Here is a 24,280-nt window from a genome sequence, read left to right on the forward strand (position 1 = left end):
GTCATCGGTGTACAGTCTAAAGTCTAGAACATCAGAGGAACAAGGGAAATCATTAACATAAATAAGAAACAACGTAGGCCCTAGGATTGATCCCTGGAAAACGCCATATTAAATAGATTTTTTTGCTAGAATGTACACCTTTGATGCTGACAAACTGACTTCTAGAAGACAAGTAATTCTGAATCCATCGCAAAGGTAAGCCTTTGACACCACAGTACTCTAACTGAGACAACAGAATATCATGATTTATATTGTCAAAGGCTTTTTAAAAGTCTATAAAGATACCAGTTGTAATATTACCTTTGTCAATTTCTTCTAAATGATGTTGAGATAAGCTAATTTTTGCGAAAACCATATTGGTGTTCATATAAAATATTATTCTGATAAAAAATATAGCATCAGTTTATTTACAATTTTTTCAAAAATTTTGCTGAAGACTGGTAATATGGAAACCGGCCTGTAATTACTCACACCATCTGCATCACCTTTTTGTATATTGGTATGATCCTTGAAACTTTTAAGTCATTGGGAATTTATTCCCCAGTTAAAAACGACAAATTTATGATATGACAGAGTGGCTTAGATATTTCAGAAATTGCATCTTTCACAAGCCTTTCATTTATGTAGTCATGGCCAGTCACCTTACGGGTATCAAGAGATGCAATGGTATTGACAACATCACTTTCAGTTACAGGGTGAATAAAAAAGGAACGCTGAAATGGAGTGTGCAGATTAGTTGTGAAATTTGTGCCAGCAGCAATATCTATTTTGCTAGCAAGATTTTCACCAATTTGAACAAAAAATCATTAAAATGCTCTACCATATCACTCAGCTGGGAAAATATTACTGTATGACCTTCAGAAGTAGCAGTGCTTTGATTTGGAACTTTGAGTTTCTTGTAAGTCTGTTTACCCAAGATTTCATTGATAATTCCCCACATTTCTTTTGTGTTACTCTTATTGGCCATTAGCAGATTTGCTAAATAACGCTTTTTGACTCTTTTTAAAGTATTTGCCAAAGTATTTCTATATTTCTTATAATTACTCAAAATGGTTCCTTAAAATTATTCTTAATTAATTTGACATACAAATTGTGTCGCATACGTATTAACTTACGAATTTCGCCTGTAATACAAGGCTTATTCTTCATTTTCTTATTTTTACCCTCAGACTTAAGTGGTGCATGTTTAGAAATGATGTCACAAATTTTTACACAGAAAATCTGATATGCAGTATTTACATTTTCATGGCAAAGAACATCTGCCCATAATTCTATTTCAAGGTCCCTTGTGAAATCATCTTTCTTAAAGTTTAAAAAATCCCTTGGGAGGGTATGACTTGACTCTGAAGATGGTGTCCAAATGTTTTCAAAAATAGAAAAACTTGAAAATGGTCTGAAATGTCAGCAAAAATTACACCAGCGTCAATATAACTATCACAGATATTGCTGTAAATATGGTCAATTATGGTTTCTAAAGTTTGAGTAACACGAGTTGAGTTTCTAATTACTTGTTCACAGTTTAAACATGAAAGAGTATCTATAAGCTTATCAGCAGTATTAGAGAATTGGTTGATATCAATATTGAAATCACCAAGTAAAACACAGCCTTGGTATTTACGATTAATTTGACACAAAAACTTGTCAAGAGTTTCTATGAACAAAGCTGTATCATCATCTTGTGGTCTGCAAATAACACCAATAATGTATTGTTTGCTGATCTCTGCATCTTAATTCTAAGTTATATTCTTGCAGATTGTACATGTTTTTGTAATGAATTTGCCAGACTTCGTTCAAAGCAATAACCTTAAAAGTGTTTTTAATAGGCTACTCTGTTGAAATACTTGAGTGAAGTCGTGGAAATGTTTGTTGAAAGATCTGACATTAACATGTGAGACTGACAGGGCATTTTGTCTGTTAGAAAGCGTTTCATTGAAATGTGAAATACAGTAGGTATCGCTAGATACCTGGAAAAGATCTACATCTGGAACTTGTATATTCATTAAAAATAGCTTACTTTTTCTCAACTAAATTTTACACAAACTTACTTGATTTTATTTAAATCAGCTTCATTTCTGATGACGACAGACACAGCACCCTGTTCCTGTTACCGTTGTATGTCCATAAATATTTATAGCGTAACGCTTTCCTCTTGTCATTTACAGTTTTCATCAGTTTACGTTTACAGGGTGTTAGATTTTCATTGACGTATACTTTATTTCCGCTTGAGTATCCTAGTTTGTCCGTAGTAATGTCCTTGAACTTCTTTCTTTCGTTGTATACTTTGTCCCGCATTCTTTGTTCACAAATTTGATGATAATGGGTCGATGTCGTGGTTCGTCTTGTCTCCTATCTTGATTTCCAATTCCATGTGTTACTTCTATGTCGTCGATTGTTATACCTGGTTCTATGCATTTCACCGCTGATAATGTTATGCCGTCCGTGTTTTCATTCTGAGTCTGCAGGATGCCATGGATTTCAATGTAATGTTCTCGCGCCTACTGTACTGATTTTGATCTTCTTGGCTTTTTCAATTTCTGACATTCGTTGTATCAGTTCGTCATTCCGTTGTGTTGTAATCGCTTGTTGTCATTTTGTACGGTGATAATTTGAACTCTCATTTCTTCTACCAGAGTGTTGAAGTATTCAAGTGACTTTGTAATTGTAGTTTGCGATGATTTGATTTCCTGAATATCTTTGACCACAGATGGCAGGCGGGCGAGTTGTCTGTTGATTTCATTCAGTTTTTGGTCCATCTCGGTGTTGTTGCTCAGTGTCTGGTCTACTTGTAGTGGTATCGCTGCATTCGGTTTTGATGAAAAACGTTTCTCCTTGCATTTTTAAACAGAAATAAATCCCCCTGACAAAGCTAACACCAGATGTCTTCCCACAATCGTTGCATCTTGGCATTCTTTACTGAGCAATAATTTGCATTAAAACAAAAGCCTTCACCAAACTTTGGGGGCAATGTTCTTTTGTCTAGGGTTGTCATTCAGTAGTAAAATCAGAAAGTCATTTTTCCACCTTACATTCAGCAAATCTAGCCAACAAAGCTCTCCACAGTCACTTGAAGTATTCAAAAGGATGCTACTTCAATATTGATTTTTTTTTCTTTATTTAATTTTCTGACGGGAGGTTGGTAGTACTGCACCGGCATACTTGTCGGCATCAACCCGTTTATGACCATTGAAATTCCCGCACTTTAGGTACGGATGACGATCGACCCCTTTTGTACGGGAAACTGTCAACCTTTTTGCGGGTAAACCTGTCCCCGGCGGCCCATTGACTGCCATTGAAATCCACGCACCTTAGTTACGGGAGATTTGTCAGCTCTTTACTATGCGCACCTGTCGTCCAATTGCCACCGCCCGACATGCAAATACTCGTACTTTTGGTGCGGAAGATTATCAGTCTTTCGTCGGACACTTCAGTTACCCTGCTCCCCTGTCACCTCACATCTCAATTCACGCACTTTTTCTAAAATTGTCAGCTCTTTATCGAAAATATCTGTCGAGAAATTCCCGATTTTCTAATCATCGAATTTTAGTTGTTGCAATAGCCAAACCTTTACCAAGAACATTCCTCGCCTATTTTCCGATGCTCAACGGCTATGCCCGCTGACAGCTATTCCAATGAACGCACTTTTGGCACTTGGTTCAAGTCGGCGAAGTTTAACAAAATAAGCCCACGCATATTTTGTACCGAAAAATGTCAGTCCCTTATCGAACCTATATTCATTCATCTGATTGCTTATTTATTTATTTATTTATTTATTTATTTATTTATTTATTTAGTTGGTTGGTTATTTGGTTAGTTAGTTTGTTAGCTAGTTAGTTAGTAAGTAAGTAAGTTAGTTAGTTATTAACGACTTGCTTGGAACAATAAAACTTTTGCCTATAGTTAAAGTTGCAGCGAAAGATAAATACAAATAAAGAAGGATAGGACGAAACAAATACAAACGACATAAGATTCACGTAGTGTAATGCGACACCCGTTCATCTGCAGTATTCAGTTTCGGTCTTTGCCGACTAATTGAAGTTTGATAAAAAAGATGACTTTTTGTGACAATAAGGACTTATGGCATTTATTTCGATCCTCAAACTTGTCAACGATTCGTTCCTCCTCGCACGAAAATAACACGGTGAAACCCCAACCGTACCCCCATGCAGATACACACAACACATAACTTTGACTATAGACAGTACAGGGGAAAATCTCCTCCCCCTCCCCCCTACTGTCTGTGCTTTGACATTCTGAAGGAAGAGTTTAGGGGATGTGAGATATAGCAGTCAAAGAGGTATTCGACCGTAACCTGTATGAAAGGGAAGGTGAGTCCTACTATAAAGTTACTCCACAAACTAACTTGAACGGAAAGACTCATGGATGCCGGTCGTGGCCCTTGTGACCAGATGTCAGCAACCAACACAAATGGTATTGGACCTGCGGTAAAATAATAATGAAATACTTATATCAATCGATAAATACATACACCGCTTTCTTTCATGATTCTACTTATCAGCATTCCATTAACCATTACGATCTACAGACACAAGCAGATAGACAGCCAGGGCAGACAGCTAGACAGAGACCGACAGACAGACAGACAGACAGACAGACAGATAGATAGATAGATAGATAGATAGATAGATAGATAGATAGATAGATAGATAGATAGATAGATAGATAGATAGATAGATGAGCAAATGTTGCCTTACAGGGTCCGATAGCAAAACAAACAATGTATCCATAGACACAGGCCCGGTCAAACTGACATAGTCCCAGGGATCGTTGATGGCAGGGTCCTTGCAAGGAAACGGAAAAATAGGGTTTTCGTTAACACCTGGTGTGGAGGAATCACATTTTTGAGTTTTATAAATGATACTTGGTTTATCTATGAAATAAACTTTTTCATTGTTCGCTTCATATCCTTCCTGATACACATTATTCCCATTATAATGCAGTTCGAATTATAAATGGCAGTCTATGATGAAACTATAAATATTTTTTTTTTCAATACAAAATTAGGTAACTCTGTGCATTTATGTACACTTGATTATAGATATTAATGTTCTTGATTAGACTAGAGTGGTTATAAGTCCATGGTTGTGCCAGAAATTTGATATTGGAATTTTCATTCACCGAAATGTTGATTCACTGTACATGGTAGTCTATGAGAGAATATGCACAATTTTTTTCAATATAAAACTAACAATACTCTTGCATTTGTGTACATTTGATAATCGATATACACTTTTCCACCTGTTGCAAATATGTTTTTGTCTCTTGTCTTTCATCAGTTTTAACTGTTCAAGGTGTTTAATGTAGGATACCACTGCATCTTCTTTGCTTGTGAAACTTGTGGATAAGGTGTGTGTATTTAACTTTTGAAGCAAGCAGAACTGCGCTTCGAGAACGCGTTAAGTTCATTGTGGTTTCTAGGATATGGAACAGCGCGAACGATGTCGTTCGTACAAGGGTTCCCTTGCCAACGAAAACGCGGTAATGTTGAGTGCGTCTGACGTTTGATGTTCAAATTCTTAGCAACAAAACATTCCAAACATCAGCTTCACTGCAAATGTCGGTTGTTTTTTGCTAAGAATCCTCAGAAACGTTGTCAGTTTGTCTTCAATCGATCGAAAAGTCACGAGTTGTTAGGAGAATAACGATTCACCATGGAGAGACATCCAAGGATCTTTAGCGATGGTGAAATTCCATGTCCTGTCACAAAGGCTTTGACTGCATCCAGTACCGTCAAATCAAGACAGAAACGCAACCCGATGAAGTTTCTTAGAAGGCTCTTCCGATCACCAAGATCAAAGAAGATACCTAAAAACGAACCCGACAGTCAGGTGACGATCGGAAAGTCGCTTCATCACAAAGTAACGAACGGTGAGGATGCGATTATTGCAAAGTCAGGTGATGAATCTAAACCTTGGATCGATTGGAGTGATTGGAAGGAAGACTGCGAAACTGGTGACGATATGCAAAATAATGGAAAAGGAAAAAAGTCGTTCCGCCGACGTTTTCTGTCCATCTTCAGAAGACAGAGACATGCCACAGATGGTCAGGAAACAATGCAAAGAGAAAGACTGGAGAGAGAAGTTGCAGAGAACATTTCCTTCTATAAAGAACTTATCGACGAAGAAGAAACCCTCCTTGCAGATAGCTGTCTCAACTTTCCTGCATACGGCGGTGCTAGAGGTAGTCCCGAGTTAAACAGAATTGGAATGTACATCAAACAGATCGAGATTGAAAAGATGAGACTTAGAGAGGAAAGACAAGTTGTAGTCATGACAAAACCAGATTACGTACCGCCCTCCATCTTTGGTTCTATCAGAGCGGAACAAAAAGTAGTTTATGGATGAGAACTTGTGTCAATATGCGAAATTTCTCGATCAACTAAGAAACAGAGAGGCACTACAGCTTTCTTCACTGTACATGATGAGCCCAAGCTAATGCCGAACACATGAATGCAGAACAGTGATCTACGTATAGCATAACAAGTCATGGATATGGGACACATCATTAACTAAAGTTTAGCGATTTCTCTTTTATATTATTGCCACGCTTAACCTCATTTTGAATATACAACATATTACTTCAAATTTTCATTTATGTCTTTATATAATGCAAAGTTATTTGCTCTGTCAAGTTGGTTCACGTCAATAAACATTTCTGCTTTTAACATTACTGATTTTTTGGTGATTATTTGAGCTTTGATTTCCCTTCAGAAGACGTATTGTATACATCAGAAGAGACCTTTAATGGACAAATTGTTAAAACAAATGTTCTACTGGCCTGGTTTTGAAGGGAAAATTGCTTGAAGTCTGTATTATCCACACTGTGTTATTCAATCAGAAACAGACACGCATTTTTTTTCCTGACGGCTGCTCTATACCATTGGTTTCACCGTAACGGGCTGCTCTATACCATTGGTTTCACCGTAACGGGCTGCTCTATGCCATTGGTTTCACCGTAACGGGCTGCTCTATACCATTGGTTCCACCGTAACGGGCTGCTCTATACCATTGGTTCCACCGTAACGGGCTGCTCTATACCATTGGTTTCACCGTAACGGGCTGCTCTATACCATTGGTTTCACCGTAACGGGCTGCTCTATACCATTGGTTTCACCGTAACGGGCTGCTCTATACCATTGGTTCCACCGTAACGGGCTGCTCTATACCATTGGTTTCACCGTAACGGGCTGCTCTATGCCATTGGTTTCACCGTAACGGGCTGCTCTATACCATTGGTTTCACCGTAACGGGCTGCTCTTTACCATTGGTTTTACCGTAACGGGCTGCTCTATACCATTGGTTTCACCGTAACGGGCTGCTCTATGCCATTGGTTTCACCGTAACGGGCTGCTCTATACCATTGGTTTCACCGAACGGCTGAGAAGTTCAAGAAACGATTACAAAATTTCATGATGGAAAAGTTCGAAAGTCAGAAGACATTTTCTCGTACTTAAGTGTGAAAACGTGAGGGCCGACACAAAACCTTTCGTACAGATAATCTTCCATAAATAAGCATATAACATATTCTACCGCTCCAATTTTATTTCGATATAAAAAGTATCTAGAATACGCAATAATCTGATGTTTATCTTTGATCCTTGTTCATTCTCGTTTACCACAATTGAATATGTATGGAGTGTACATGAACATCGAAACACGGTCCCTCCACACCGTGATAGAAAGTAATCCCCTCTACTATCTATGTTCATAGACGCATATACGATGGCGACAATAGAGGGAGTTCATCTAGGTTCATCAAGACAGAGACACTGTGGTGAGCCGACTGGATTTGTATGTAATTGAGGCTTCTCCATGTCCAGGTTTTTTCAGCAGAGGAGACATTTAACTGAAAAATGGCGAATATCCTGTTTATATACTTGACCAAGCCACTTGTAGAGTTTTAAACAGAACAAATTAGGGACTGGTCAGTTTCTTCGGCCTGGGGGGGGGGGCGCGTTGGATTATTTTTGCCGACGTCAAAAAGTGGCTGACCCCCCCCCTATTCCAAATTTTGAAAACAGGGCGACCCCCCCAATTCCAAATTTCTAAAACAGGGTGACCCCCCCCCGGGCGCGACAAAGGTAAAACAAAAGATGGACATAAATTATATATATATATATATATATATATATATATATATATATATATATATATATATATATATATATATTATATTTTACATTTTACATATATTTATATTTTAAATAGTCATTCTATGTTTTAGTGAAATTGTTGACATGTCAGTTGTAAGATAGGAATTTCAAAGTGTCACAGTACATTTTGAATGAGCTGTATTTTGAATGAGCTGTGAATGTATTTCACACTTTCTCTGCTTAACCAGATGTCCTGAACTGTTGTACAGAAATGGATGTCAATCATTAATATCAAAGAGGAAAAAGCAGTGAATCAAAAACTTTGATGGGTGTTAAGACTTGCCAACCATCCAATTAAATCTACTGAAGAGCCATAGAGAGCTTTTTTAGCCAAATCTGATGTGTACAGTGTCTGAGAGGACCTTTTCTTGTGTAACATTGAAACCATAAAAGCACAGCTAATAATGACAAAAACTGCCTTTTTTAACTGTTATTTTGTTCATAAAAAAGCATCTTTCTACAGAAAACCTATGAAACAAAGGAAAATAATTGCATCAATGAGAAGGAAAGATATCTTGTCATTTTTCTATCTCTAAAATAAGTCACTGTATCAAATATATATTGTGAAATATTTGTGCATGTTGCTTTCTCATACTGAATTCTCACAGAGAACAGAAAAGTATCAGGAATTTGTCATCCTTTTCATATGAAATGCAGATTTCATAATGGTACACTTTCACTTAGCAAACATCAAGATATCTCTGAAAGTATGGCGCCCGAAGGGCGCGCCAAAAAATATGAAACATCCTGATATCTCTGATATATATGCCTTGTATATTAAAGTCATGCACCTGAAGGGCATGCTGAAAGATGTATGATATATTAAAGTAATGAGCTTGAAGAGCACGCTGAAAAATATTGAACATACAGATATCTCTGATGTATGTATGCTTGATATGTTAAAGTTGGGCGTGCTGAAAATATGACTGATTATTAAAGTTACGCGCCCGAAGGGCGCGCCGAAAAATACAACTGAATGATGAATTTTGTGGCTGACACTAGCATTTTAGGCAATGATGAGCCTGTGTCAAAATTCAAAAACACACTGACCCCCCCTATTGGGCATTTCAAAACATGGTGACCCCCCTATCACCAAAGTCAAAACAGGGTGACCCCCCCATGAATCCACCGGCCCCCCCCCTAGGCTGAAGAAACTGACCAGTCCATTAGCCGTTTCTTTTCTCTTTCCCGTCTTGTTTTCGTTGTTCAAAACAGAACATGACGAAAGAAGTCGAAGTGGGTGTTGCTGAAGTTGCTCGCTATAGAGCGATATCTATGAGTTGAGTACTAGTTGTATGACTGGGCACTCATTCAGGCTTACTGCTTTGTTATACAGTGGTTTGCTTTGAAGAATTGGCATTACGCGAAGTAGACATATTGTCTAAATTGAGGTGTTAACGAAAATGCACAAAGTACAACTTACACAGGGGACCCAGAGATCTGGTTGTTGTTGTTGTTGTTGTTGTTTGTATTGTTGTTTATGTTTATATCAATTGTGTTATTGTTGTTTACCAATAAAATTCAACGAACATAACTATTGTGTTGTTGTTGTTGTTTCAAAAGTAATTTAGGTGTCATAAGAAACACAACAATACACTATCATATTTGACCCAATCACTGTCCCGGACCGTGACCCAATGTGCATTTATTTTATTTCTCTTTTTACTCGGTCCATTTTTGCTATTTTTTGCAAAATCGAGTAAATCAATTCAGTTAACATAGTTTATTTATTCAGTATCACACTGATTATATTTCGCTTCGTCTTGATGTTACTCTGCGATTACTCTGCTTTTTCATATTCTGAGTGACTGGGTAAGTTGGTGTTTGCATGTTCATCCACAATTAACCGTAGGGGGCGCTATTCACCTGCACATTGTTGCTCAAAATGGTGGCGTAACAGGTGTCGTCTGGCGGCTGCTGTTTTGGGACAGTTCACCGAAGTAACCTTGGTTAGTTTCTTGCCGTTTAGTAGTTTTATTGCCTTCCTCGAGTGACGTGACTGTGTAGTTCGGCACAATTTATGATAACTTTTAATTATTTTTTTTCCAAAAGTGACGCTGCCATGCAGAGCTCGCTCGACCAGGCTTCGCCTTTTTGAAGTTCTTCACAGAATGGTCGGAGCGGCAGTGAACAGTACAAAAATTTTGCAGATGAGCATGATATTGGGATAACACATATATTACATGTACTAACTATTTGTTTTGATTTTATTCATAAAATCACATGCTAAATTAGCGACTGAAGGAATATTATTACAAAACGTGTCGAGGGCCAGGATCATCTACATCTATGTCAGCGCTTGAACTGGCATCTGCTTGACAACTGTCCGTGCGTGGCTGATTCTGGAAACGTTTGCATTGGTTGTTTGCAGAGAAAAATGGCCTGCCATCTAAACAAAAATTATTTGAATTTGTACTCTATAAGTTCAATGTTGTAAAAGATGGAAGAAGAAGTGGCTGATATACACTCACAACTGTTACAAGTGGGACAGCAGCTTGCCTTGAGGTATTCCATACTACCATATTGACAAATCACTGATATTATTATGTCTTTTATATTATAGGCCTGAATCCGAGTGTAAAGCCATGCCAAAGATTATGAAGAACAATGAGAGACTGACCGACTCTACGGAAGACACCTTTGATGTCTATGAGTTCAATGAACCTGATAATGAAGTCAAAAAAGGATCAGGCAAGCAATACAAACACAAGGTGAAGGTAGGTTACAATCCATCTACCAAAGTTGTTATTATTGCTTTCATACAAAATTGACTGCAAACTACCAGACAAAATTTTTTTGAATATTCCAACATTTCTCTGGAGCATCAAAAAGTCTTGAGGTGATTTGGCCGTGTGTGAGATTATCAGAAAAATAATATGTAAATCTGCTAAGTCAAAAGTACTGATAAATTTTATTCATATTGCATTTAGCATGTAGCTACCACATATAGGTACTTCCATGCAGGGTCTGCAGGTCATACATGAACTGTCCTGTCTCAATTGAGAGAAAAGTTCTGTTAAATGAAAGATTTTTTTAAAGAAATTAATCTATTTAACTGAAAAGCCATAACTAGACAGAGAACATAATATATCAATAGAAATAACAAAACCTATAAAGGAAATGTTGCCACTTTTTTCCTCAAAAGAGAACATTTTGACAATACAAGGATGTTAAACACATTGGTAACACTAACAGGTATTTTGACAGTCTAAAGTTTGTCAAGATTGGACATGAATGTTTGTGACAGAACGGGTAACAGCCAGTTCAATACTATCCTCAATTAGCTTTTGAGTAGGTGACATTCTGTCCACATCTAAATATTGCAACAATGCAGTTTGAAAGTAGTATTGTCCAAAGTTTTCATTTATATGTTGCATCAACCCTGCCTACTGAACTAATACATTGAGATTGCATGTCTTATGGCTTGCATTTGGCATAAATTTTGTCTCTTCAAACGGGTTGAAATTTAAACACAGGACTTGTCATGGTTGTTGTACACACGGTCCCTTGGGGGACCGTGTTGTACACGACTGCTTTGCTGCTGATCAGCTTGTACAGCATCACGTCCTCTATGCCAAATTGATGTACTACTTATTAACAAGTACTTTCTTTCAGTGTTGCAGCCAGGAATTGTAAAATCGGGGACTGTCCCGCTACCATTTATTTTTGGGGACATTTTTGCACATTTTGGGGACAACATGCATCAGTTGTCAATCAAATTTTGTATTATTTTAGTTTCACAAAACAAAATTCAAACTACCGGGACCGTGTTGCTATGCTTTAATTTCAGGCAATTGTAACAGTATACCATTTCTGCCTCCAATCAGAGCTCAGTTGGACTACAACCAAGTGCAGTGTTTTAGTTACCTTTAATCTGACACAGCTTCAAAAGTTCACAAAGGTCATCTTCAGTAACAGATATTACTTGCAGGCTACACCCATTGAACAAAGTCGACTCATGAGTGTGCCCGAGGTCACGTGTCCTGCAGTGCGCGAGAATGCAGGACAACAGGTTCTGTTTTGGTGACATTGTCGCAAGGGCCTGTCATGGCTGCAACACTGCTCTCTTTGACTCAAGACAGTGTTACCTACTATGTTTCTTGGCATAGGGCTGACACAAAACATTTCAAGAAAATTTTTAATGTGCTCAAATAGGTTGGAAATCATGTAGGTCAGAGGCCAATCGGCAGGGTGATTTGTCACATCCCTCATAATGTGTGTATGCTAAAGTATATTACAAGAGTGGTATTTGTTGAACTTTCAGCCTGAAGTGGTCCAGGGTGTACTTAATTTGATATTCAAAACTCAGCAAAGTATACAACATCTCAGAGAGAAGGAATATAAGTTACTTCAAGAAGACAGTGAACAAGGTAAAATACCATTCATTTCACATTCATGAAACTCTTTGAAATTCAGAGCACTTATAAGCATTCTAAGTTACCATTTGTATGGGACAAAATTCTTATCATAAAGACAAGGCTATTGGTGAAATATTGGTATCTGTTACTGTGTTTTCACATCAACACTATGAAGAACACACACTATTCTTTCACTTTCTTTGACATAGAATAATACCTTACTGCTTTCGTTAAGTGATTGAATGTAAAGAAATCATAACACAACCATCTGCTGCCGTTATCTGTATGCCAAGTGTGTTGATTTATGGTCATATGAGGTGTGTCAAAAACAAAAGTACTTCCAAATAGTCAGCATTTGTTAATGGCGCTGCACTGCCTCTCCTGCTTTCTGTAAATATCTGTCAACTAGTAGTACAAATTGAATCTTTACTCCAAAGTTTTCAGTATTTAAAGAATAGTGAGTGATGTGACAAACCAAAAGAAAATTTACGTTTTTACACCTTTGTTTTCATGTATACAGTGTGCATGAGTTCCTGTATGAACTTTACTGAACACAATTTCAGAATTTGTATCCATGGATATTATTGCTTTTCAGTACATGTTATGTGAAAAGGCCCAGTATGAAAAGGTCTTTATTAGAAACAGCTTTTTTGACCAAAGAACATGTGTTTGTGAGTAGCCTAACAGTTTCTTCCCTGTAGCCACTGAATTTCACAGTGTTTCTGATCACAGAACCCTCTATACAACTTCTGTTAAAATGTATGGGTTACATCTCTCTTAAAATCATAAATAGGAAATGCATTTTCAACTTAAAAATAATAAGTTTCTCAACTTGAACCTTGCTACTTTTGTTTGTTAATGTCATTTCTGAAAAGGAATCTCTTAGAAGTGAGAAAAATCGCCATTGTCAACATGAAGTACCAAGCTATTGTGAGCCCATAGTTGTGGACCAACCTTTCCCTTTGAATACACTTTTCCATTTTGGGCCCAGTTTTAAAAATATGTATGCCTAAGTAGTAATAAGATGCCTTAAGTTCGTACACAAAACTGAAAGATTATAACTTTTGCTCAGTCTTTGCTCAATGAACTTTCAACCAGTTTCTTACTGAATCTAGAATAAAAATCAGGGGTCGCTGTGCAAAGTTTGGTTCTAGAGAGACAAATTGGTTCTAGAGAAACATATTACCTAACATTTCTTATACATGTATTTTAACTTCAAAATGGCCACCATTCTACCGGTAGTGTCAACTCTATGGGGAAAAATAAAATTTTTGAAAAATTATGACGGTGAAAATTGTTCTTGTTGCAAGAGCCTTAAGAGGAGCCCACAGGTAATAGACCACAAAACTATTAAAAAATTTTGAGAGTCTGAATATCTGTCATGAAGGCACATTATAACTTAAATGGCCAACAGATACAGTGTAAATGAGTCTCTCCTTAAAGGGCCAGTGTCTATAACTTTTGATTATTTTATATCAATATTTTTGCTCTTAATGTCATATACAGTTTCTTGTTCTACTCCCCATAGACACTGTATTGATAAGCTGTAGTTAGTGTTTTAAAATGCTTTACGGAGTAAAACAGATACAACAAATACATGTACTTTGGTGAGAAAATCATCAAAAGTTACCACTAACTCTCATAACAACACTACACCTTAAGTTTTATGTCCCTTGTAAACTTTTTGAACATTGTAATATTTAGTTTGAAACAAGAAAGATTGTTTTAATTCAGATTGTTTTAATTCCAACAAAGATAAAGCTTTCAAGCATTATCTCAAGGAAATGTACAACTGAAAAGTTACAATGGATCTAGCAAATGTTTTCAGTCTTTACGGAGACACTGCTCATACTTGAGGTTGCTTTAAAGTAAAGATCAGAAACAGCACATCATGTAGATCAGATAAATTTACCATGATGATATTTTCACCCATCCATAGTCACATAACCTATATTCAGTCTATCGTTACGAGAACAAGGAAATGTGCAGTTTTCACCCAGTTCTTTGTTTTCACTTGACTTTTACCTTCTGCTACAGAAACGTTGTTCAATGAGCCGTTTCCATGAACTTATCATTGAAGATGTGTTTACATTTAAAGCATTAAGATTGTTTGAATTAAAATTTGGATGGAAAGTGTAAGCTGTTTGCAACTGCTCTGTCGTTATCAATTGATTTTTCTCCTTCCTGGAGTCATGCCCATTAGTATTTCCCAATTTCCACTCACCATGAAAAAGAGCTCCACATATAATTAGTCTCTCCCAGCAGTGTGCCCTCTAAGGGACCGTCTCAGATTGTCGCAGAAGTTCAAGAAACGAAATTCCTTCGTTTAGATCAGAACCCCCTCCCCCCTCCCCCTAAACGAAACTTCAAAAGTGCGAAATGTTCATGTCTGCCTGAGAGTACAATGTTGCATTTTGCTATAGCCACATTACAATTAAAGTAATCGATCAGATTTGAGTACTAACAGGGCATTTTACCGCATAAAAGTTTCATTTTATTTTACTTTCCCTTTTTGCATCTCTTGTGCTGTTCTTTGTCTTTGTGAACACGCAATCTGTACTTGGTAGGGGCGGTAAATAAGCGAGAAACTTTGACAAGTGGGCCCAGGCATGTTCAATCATATTAAAACGACTATGACCAGGTGCATAACAAGTTACAATAAAGACATCTAGTGGTTAGAGCAGACGCTTATAAACAGCCCATTTTAAAAAATGATACTTTTTGTCTTTGTTTAATTTGATAGATGAAAGGTTTAGGATACAATGTTACTATCGGTAAATTGTGTTTGGGGCACAAACGAGATGGAAACAGTTACAAATTTGTTGGCATGAGTGTGCAGTTTTTCTTTTATTTAAAATAAACACGAAAACTTGTGATCACAAAATAAAAGTGCGAAAGTGAAGTTCACTAATTGAATGGAGGTCAAACCCCCTCCCCCCCTAAACGAATGAATTTTGCTTTTTGAACTTCTGCGACAATCTGAGACGGTCCCTAAGCCTATTTGGTGCGCCATCACTCATGAATATTTTCTGTAACAGTGTAATGCAAGAAAATTTTCAGTTGAATAGGAAATTATACATTGTGACTCAAGAAAATTTCACAAATTTTTCAATTGACACAAAAGTTTCCTAAAATCTCTTTTGTTAGAAGGCACACTGTCTCCCAGTACAAGAGCCGTTGCCAACTACTAAGCACATTGTCTTTGTTTTATTAAAACCAGCAAATGACTGAATCCTGCTTCCTGCCTACCTTCTGCTGGGCTTTTTTTCCATGTTTGCTGTAAAGCAAATGTAAAATTTGCCTGCCTGCTGTTTTGAGAGGAAATTTACGGCTAGCTTGCCGTGAAAGTACTTGTGAATAGCTCTTTTTATGAACAGCTTAGGTTGCTGTCCCTAATCGTTGCTTCGTTTTTCTTGTCAACTCACATGAATAAATTGGTTTCCAGCAGTGTATGCATCTATATGTCAGTCCTGCTATACTGATTACAATCATGATTTTCTTCAAATATGATAAAAGCACACGTAGACTATCTCTCAACCCAGTTATTTTGAACTATATGAGTGAAAACATAATGACTATAGCATCGGCATTAATGTCTTTTGGGATGTAGTAAAATATGGTTTCAGGGAAGGCTATTACCCAGAGAACAAGTCATTATCCTGGAATGGCAGCTGCAAACTGAGCTGATTATTTTGAGATTGCCATGGGTACAAGACTCCATGGCTTTGTTGTGTATCTCACTCTCTGACCAACAGTCAATTATAGCAGACTGTAACAGCCATTTCACTTATCTATAATCCTAATTTCCATATTCACCATATGCTTTTGACTGATGTCAAACTTTCCTCAAGGACATCATGCTATGACTTGAAACATGTACATCAATAAACGCTATCAGATTATTGCCTTTGGGTTTCAATAACTTCATATATTTTTACTTTGGCACACTGATGATAATACAGAAAGTAAAATACCAACACTTCATTTAAAATTGTCACTTAATGATAAACATTATCAGTGTACAAGATGAAACTGTATGTGTCAAGAAGTCTATTATGATTGACCCTGTGGGAATTGAGTCAGTCAAAATTACTTCTTCCATTGAATAAAGTTACCTTTCCAAGAATTGCTTGGAATATTCATGGAACTCTGGCATGCATGTACAGTTTATGATAAAAACTGTACAATTTCTTTTCCTATGAGCACGAAATGCGTGTGACTTCATTGCTATGTTGTCAACAACATAACATAGATTACATGTGTATTCCTGCAATCTAGATCAAATGGCATGGCACATTTATCAAAACAAGTAAGATATCACTTTCCATCTTATAATATAATATAATGTTTACAAGAAGAGCCTAATGTTTTCTTTTTTTAATATTTGTTATGTCAACCAAGCATTTAGATAGCAGGTATGTCTAAGATTGGAATAGAGTGAAAATTCTTTAATTGGTGCTGCGTTGTCTATGTGCATCTTAATAGTGCTTTTTGGAAATATTGTATAGCGATTGCTTTTAATTCTTCACTCTATTAGAATTTTTATTAGTCTTAGTGTGTCATATGAGCTGGTTCTGGAAATATGGTATTATTATGAATAACCTGAAGTTTGTCGCATCTGATCCTGCCCACTTGATTGCAATCATTTGGCTGTCATAGGGCATTGAGTTCATGTACATGACATTATTTCATTACATATGGAAGTCATGAAGACAAGTTTGGTAAAAACTATTCAAAATGTAGATACCAATGTAGATTATGTGATTATTTGGACTGAGTTGAATTTAGTACTCCCACAAAACCTCCAACTCATTCTTTGGAAATTTACAAATTTAAATTATAATAATTCAGTGATAGGAATGTATAAAACACAAGAAATTAACGAAACGTCTTGAGTTCCTGTTTATATTTTCATAAAAAACATGAATTGTTTGTTATCACAAATCATTTACACACAGCTATAGTTTACATCTTTTCATAAGTTACAATAAAGACAGTTTCTCTTGGAATTTATTGATTCCTTACAATTGGAATACTAATCAGTTTTATCAACTCAGTGCCTTTACACAGGCCTTATCTTGTCAAACAGTACCACAGGATTGCTCCATATTGTGAGGTTGACGTGAAGAGAAATGTAAAGATCTTTTTTGCATTTTCAGTGTGAAGGAATTTAACCCTTTGACCACCTTTGTTTGTCCCAAACTCATTTTTATCAACGGTGATTGTGGAGCTGTTTACAGGGATTTAGGGATGAAGAGCCACAATTTTCCTTGACGTGTTTATGGAAATTGCAGATCCTACTCTATACTGGAGATATCCTATAATCCACTTTCATTTGATCAGTTTTAGATTTCCCGACAGAGTCTGGCATGTCTTACATATGTAGACAAATAGGCGAGTTTTGCAAATTTTGCAAATATACTTTGAAGATTGCCATTCTCCAAAATTCTCATTCTGCCTCAAAACCTGCATCCTAAAAACTCCAACTTAATCAGGAATCTTCCAATTAGTATTGTGTGAAGGAAAGATAATTTCCATTCAATTTCAATTTACAAGCTAAACACCCACAAACTAATCAAGATTTTTATCTGACTTCAACTTGTGACAGCTAGCATATTCCTTCATTTACGTTGTTTTTCAGAAGTGACGGGCACTGTTGGCAGCAAGGTGTCAGCTCTAAGGAGCACTGTTGGCAGCAAGGTGTCATCTCTAAAATCAAAGAAAGATAAAACTGAGAGCAGACATGGTCCAGGTAACACTAATAAAAGAGTACTTGATGTATCAGTGTCTTCGGCATCTTGTATTCAACTCAAGAAACTGAAGGTAGGTTGGTATAGAACCTGCTGCAATAACAGTAAATGCAATTGGTGTATCTACAAACGACTGGCAGTATTTATTCAAAAACTTGGTCTATACATTAGTATCAATACCTTCTAACATGACAATAGTAATAGTAGAAGCAACATTCATGATTGTAGCAGAAATTGTAAGCATAGTTAAATCAGGAGATATTCACTTTGTTTACCGTCAATGACAACTCAGTATTGTCAATACTGGCGTAGTAAGTAGGTAGTAGCTAGTAATAGTTGTTAACAATGATTTGTGGTTTGACAAGTCAGCAGCTGATTCAATCCTGTGTTTTATGCCAAAGTTATGTCTTATTGTGTACTTGGATACCGAATGAACACAGTAACAAGGTGAATGAAAACATGAACATTCATGCTTTCTGTCATCACATTCCATTCCAAATCCAAAATATTCTCAATAATTGTATTAAAACAGTTGTGCTTTTTCCTTCAGTTTCATGATTTGCAGAGGACCACATAGTCATAGATCTTGCCATAGATGTCTAATTTAACAAATAGGTTAGAGTGACAGCAGTAAGGGACTTTGTCAACTTTGTCATGACAGACTAACAATGAAATGTTTACGTGCATCTGATGATAATGCATTGTTGAGATATTTTCACGTTTGATCAGAATGGAAAATAACTTATTGTGTGCCATGCATTTAAGCAATAAAGCACACCCAGCGACGGTATACCACGAGATTTTGACCAGTTCATGACATATATGCACGAGCGATAGCGAGTGCATATATGAAGTGAAATGGTCAAAATCTCATGGTATACCGTCGCTTGGTGTGATTTATTGCTATTACATCATACAGTATATTGAAATTCTGGCATGGAACGTCATAAAAGGAATTTTCCTCAAGCTGAGAGCTAGCGTGCATGCCAGCCGTGGTATATTGCCAATATACCACTGTTCTTTTCGTGTCTCGACCAATCAGATCGCTGTATTTGCACCATCAATATACTGGTATGATATAATACACAATATATAACCATAATGTTGCCATAATAAGTTTCAACCAGGATTTATGTTGACTTGACAACTTGAACAATAATTTATAAATTTAAATTAAATATAAACTGATGGTTGGCATTTTAGTATTCTAAAGGGAATATGGTCAAAAAATGTCATTTAAAAGGTAACACTCAGAATAAAAATACTGACAGAATTTTGTTAGCTAAGTCATTGTACTTCACAGCATCTGTTGTCATAGGAAAGAATATAGCGTTTGACATCATTAAAACTTTTGACATTTTCAAAACCTGCCCTAAGGCAAAAAGCTTTCTCTGGGCTGTCTGTGAAATAAGATGGAACAAACTAAACTTTTGGGTGATTAGCCAGGGTGGCTATTCTTCTGATTTGAATAATGCCACATTTATAGTGTCTTTCAGACATGCCTTCATTACATCTGGCGCCACTGAAATGATTGAATTGAAATTTGATACGAGGAATGTTTCTGTACATCAGCCGAACTACAGCAGTGATTTTTGTATTCACATTAGTGTACAAGATAAAGTTAATACCGTTAATTATATCTTGCGGAGGAATTTTCTGTAGCATTCTATTTTCCCAAGAATTTGTCCAGCATATCCAGGATAGGATGCATTACATAGGTGCTATGGATTTTTTCCAACATTTTTGAAACAGTTCAATGACATTTTGATCATACATGTACCCTGGTAAACACTCAGTACATTGTTCATACAACAAAGAACAGCATAAAAATTTGTTTGACCTCAGTGTCCTGGAAAATGACAACTGGTTCATTTATTCAGCAATTTCTCCAATTCCTGTTAAAATGAGTTTTTACTGAATAACTGCTTCACTTTTCCTTTGTCTTTGGTGATATGAAAGTCATTTGGTGAAACACAGTCAGTGGTACATCTTACTGTCCAAGATCTTCAATGTGGAATGTAAGTCCTGTAACTCATGTGACATCATCATCAGCTGTCAGCTGACTGACAGTTAGCATTTCAACATGAGATGAATTTGCCATACAAGAAAGCCGTGAAAGGATAATGCTTGAAATTTAGGGTCTCTGCGTCTCTGTGTTTAATTGAAAAAACATCACTCTGACACCGATTCCATATCTCTCATTAATGATCACAATGACGAATTAGTTTCATGCTGTTGTTATATGTACTAACCATCTCATGAGTCCATAATAGAGACAAAGTCCATCTTTTCTGTCATCCAGGTATCTGTTTTATTTGTTGTCATCCGAGTATCTTGTTTTAAATACTGCTCATCAGACATACCGAGACTGATTTCTTCAGATCATAACACATGGATGTAACCTATGACAATGTCAATATTGTATTGATGTTTGTTTTGCAATAGTATCAATTGGTATGGTATCAAGTTTTGTCATAATTGTCTGGCTGTTCAGGCAGATATTTCAGACATTCCTGAGGGGATTTCTTCCAAACCTTGCACAAGGCTGTCACACCATGGAGTACATAATGCATTTTAGTTTGTTTATTGATACAATCTAAAATGCACCCAAGCAACCTATTCATTTCTTGGCATCTGTTGATGGCAAATAGTGAATTCACGTACAAATCTGAATCCAAAAAATTGTCCTGCATTGTCAAAAATGAGTAGAAAATACTAGGATTAATGACATACCCAAATTAGGTCAGGTTACTGGACAAAGCATTTTATACCAGCATTTTATATTTGGCCACAGCAAACCATTTGGAAATTTGAATACATCATGAGACATATACTTAGATACTAAATGTGCATATTGTAGACAAATTACCTCTGCTCACAAGTTTTTCCTGACAAAATACCACCAGAGTCTTACTGCATGGGGACTGTGTCTTCAATGATGACTCGTTTCTTGCTTGTATTTCCCATCAATTTAGCTTTCTTTCACCGCCAAAGATTATCTTGCACTTAGTTGATTACAGCATGATTGAAAACCTACAAGACATCACCAAATCTGTTTCCAGTGTAACATGATATATCCAAGTGATGTTGGCAGATAAACAGCAAAATCCCAATTCAGAAGAATATGGAATTGTCCATCTCATTTTTCCTTACTATTTTCATATTTTGAATGTGATAACCATGCAGAAAAAACGGCAGTGTTTGTGCACAACATAATATGACAAGACAAGTACATGCATGCACTCATCAATGTTTCAAGGTGCTGTGGATCAAAACCCTGCCTCAGTCTTAGGTTACCACCTCATACCCCGGATAATACCTGATAAGATAATTCAATTGTCAAATTCATTTTACCATAACTTATTTCACAATTGGACACAAAACAGAAATAACATTTCAAGGTTCATGTCCTTGAATAAACCCATTACATTTTACATTGCAACAACATTTGATGAATGCATGTTGCCACATAAACAGCATTTTGATAGAAATTGTATTGCTGTGACAATGTACCCTGTTTCATTAATAGATTATCACTTAAAAGTGACATTCATGATACTTTGGAAAAACCTACAGGGGTCTTAGTAACTAGGCAACTGTCACCGCACTGATGATTTCAAAATACATATAGGGTTGTACTGGGGTATACATATGAGAATGAACTGGTAAAGTTAATTCTGCAAATAAGATACGGAGTTCTCAAGGATGTTTTTTCTATCTTAAAAATTCACTTTGCTGTAACAACCATCTTGTAATGTATATCAGATGTATGCTTCATCAGTTTTCACTCTGTGTAATCTACATGCAGGAAAAGTACGTATGCTATGTAGTTCAATTTTATGTCAAGGACAAAGAATGTTTCATGTGTGCTGAGAAATAAACTGCATTTCTTTTTAATTATGCACTTACGCTGCATGAAATGACCGATTAAGTCTTTGACATTGTGTAGATTACAGTTAAATCTGTAGCTTGCCTTGGAGGAACACAGTTGGAGACACACTGTTGTCCTGCTCAGTAAACCAATGCACTCACGTACCCTGACATTCAATTTGAGCTGAGTCGTGTCTTTTTAAAGAAGATTTTGATGAATTGTAGAACGATTGGATGAGCAGTAATGGCCATCCTATAATTAATCACCTCAGTGTCAACCTGAGAACTCTGCAGGCTAACGGAGAGATGCTCTTTGGTCATAAAATCTTCACAGTAATTTGTCAGAGGAAGAATAATTTAATAGATCAGCCGTGAGTTTGGTTTAATTTTGATGAAAAGTATTACAATACTATAAGCTATACAAGAAAACTAATTGTAGATATTGTCATCAATTTTTGAGGATAGCATGAACAACACTGCTTTAGCCCAAGGCTGAAAATTAATGACATGTGCTATGGGAGACTGAACGTAGATTTTCATGGTATCAGTTAACTTCATCTCTAGCTCTAGGGGAAATAAACTTACAGGCTGATATATAGCATTATTTTGTAATTTGGGGGTAAGCATTAATCTGTTTTATTCAAGTCTAATTTTGTGGAGTTCATCTGTATCTTTGATTTTACTAAAATGATAAATTTGAGTTATAAACAACTATAAACAGCTTGTAATTTTGATATTTCAAGTGAAGATTCATATTCTGACTGTGAGTAGGTGAAATATTCTGCAGATTCTTCAAAAATTGAGCAAAAGTTTTAGACAAATAAATTCAGACTGGCATTAATGAACTATAATCCCTTCAGAAAATATATAAAGTAGCCTTGAGGTGTAAACTAAGTACAATACATGCTGGATATGACTTTAATTGTGCAGACAAGCATGTACCAGTTCATTAATGCATGCATGTTTCTTTTTCATCGCCAGTATAAAATCAAGACAAGTGGAAGTGTTCAAGATGAAACCATAGGACTCATTGACAGACAATCCAGTAGAAGAAAGTGACACCCTGTTGAATAACTATTCCAAAGTCTTCCAGTAATTTATTAACTATACTGGAACAAAGTGTATTCTGTTGATATTCTCTTGTACATCTCAATAAAACAATTACAGATAGCCTACTGATAGCCTTTGATGTGTCAAATAACCTCATATCTTGCCAGTTTGTATTTTATTCTTCAATTGTCTTCGGACATTTCATCTATTTCTGTGCAGTCTATTCTTACAGATTGAAGTATCAGTATCTCTGCTCAATTGTATTCTCATCTTTCATTTGTTTTTTGAATAAGAAATGCGTCTTTTTGTTATGTGCATTTCGACAAAAGGATACAATTGATGATATTGTGAAACACTACATTTGCTTATGCAATAGAAAGTATATGCAGTATTGTGTTTTGATTAAAATTGATCGTCTATAATGTGATGTATGTTTCATTTCGCCACCTAGAAATTGTCAGAGTAAATCAGTTACCAAGTTGAAGAAATAAAGCTGACAGACTACATCAAAACAATCCTTGGTGTTTTATTATGGTGTCATTGCAACATGTTTTGTCACTATGATGGTGTCATTATGGGTACAGAAAATCATATTATGCATGTACAGTGAAACCTGTCTAAACCAAACCCTGTCTACTGTCAAACTCGAAACCTGTCTAAACTGAGCCCTTTTCCCAGTCCCATTCCAATAGAACTCTATGTTAAAAGGGCCTCTATAAACCAAACACCCTCTACAAAGCAAACACTTTTCTTAGTCCCTGAACGGTTCATTAGTATGCTTGATAACGTGATTCATGTCTGGTTTGACATAGATATCAGACTGGTAGGTCGTATCTTCCCCATGATGGTGGATGCTTGCTGTAGATTGCCTCAGACAAAGAATAATTGGAAACAACCCCCTAGGACATCATATACTGTGAAAATAAGCATGTGCCTAGGGAGGCTAGTGCCATGTCAGGGGATGTGTCCTGTGTAATCCGAAGTACACTTTAATCTCAATGTGAATTTGTATAAGATGGGCCCCACAGATTTAGATTACTTATCACAGTGATGCTGATAAAAACTAGGCAAGAACTAATACT

At 36.4% G+C, this 24,280-nt stretch overlaps 1 protein-coding gene across 2 annotated transcripts; it reads left to right on the top strand.

Moving 5' to 3' along the window:
• Positions 1–10,038: 10,038 nt before the first annotated feature.
• Positions 10,039–23,704, top strand: LOC139139570 (uncharacterized). 2 transcript variants are annotated; one of them, XM_070708469.1, is made up of 5 exons: positions 10,039–10,119; positions 10,734–10,887; positions 12,435–12,540; positions 18,170–18,351; positions 23,130–23,704. In XM_070708469.1, exons 2-5 carry the CDS (start codon positions 10,756–10,758, stop codon positions 23,205–23,207), a joined length of 498 nt encoding a protein of 165 aa, XP_070564570.1. In that variant the 5' UTR covers positions 10,039–10,119; positions 10,734–10,755; the 3' UTR covers positions 23,208–23,704. The 2 variants fall into 2 exon arrangements, with proteins under 2 accessions (XP_070564570.1, XP_070564571.1); XM_070708470.1 differs by having other exon boundaries at positions 10,734–10,881.
• Positions 23,705–24,280: the final 576 nt, after the last annotated feature.

This window comes from Ptychodera flava, chromosome 9, assembly GCF_041260155.1.
Source record: "Ptychodera flava strain L36383 chromosome 9, AS_Pfla_20210202, whole genome shotgun sequence".
NCBI lineage: Eukaryota > Metazoa > Hemichordata > Enteropneusta > Ptychoderidae > Ptychodera > Ptychodera flava.

Bases quoted from the DNA above. Each gene is read 5' to 3' on its own strand.
- LOC139139570 (XM_070708469.1), top strand. From the start codon at position 10,756: ATGCCAAAGATTATGAAGAACAATGAGAGACTGACCGACTCTACGGAA. The intron at 12,541-18,169 runs GTAAAATACCAT...GTTGTTTTTCAG, and splicing joins TCAAGAAGACAGTGAACAAG to AAGTGACGGGCACTGTTGGC. The intron at 18,352-23,129 runs GTAGGTTGGTAT...TTTCATCGCCAG, and splicing joins TTCAACTCAAGAAACTGAAG to TATAAAATCAAGACAAGTGG.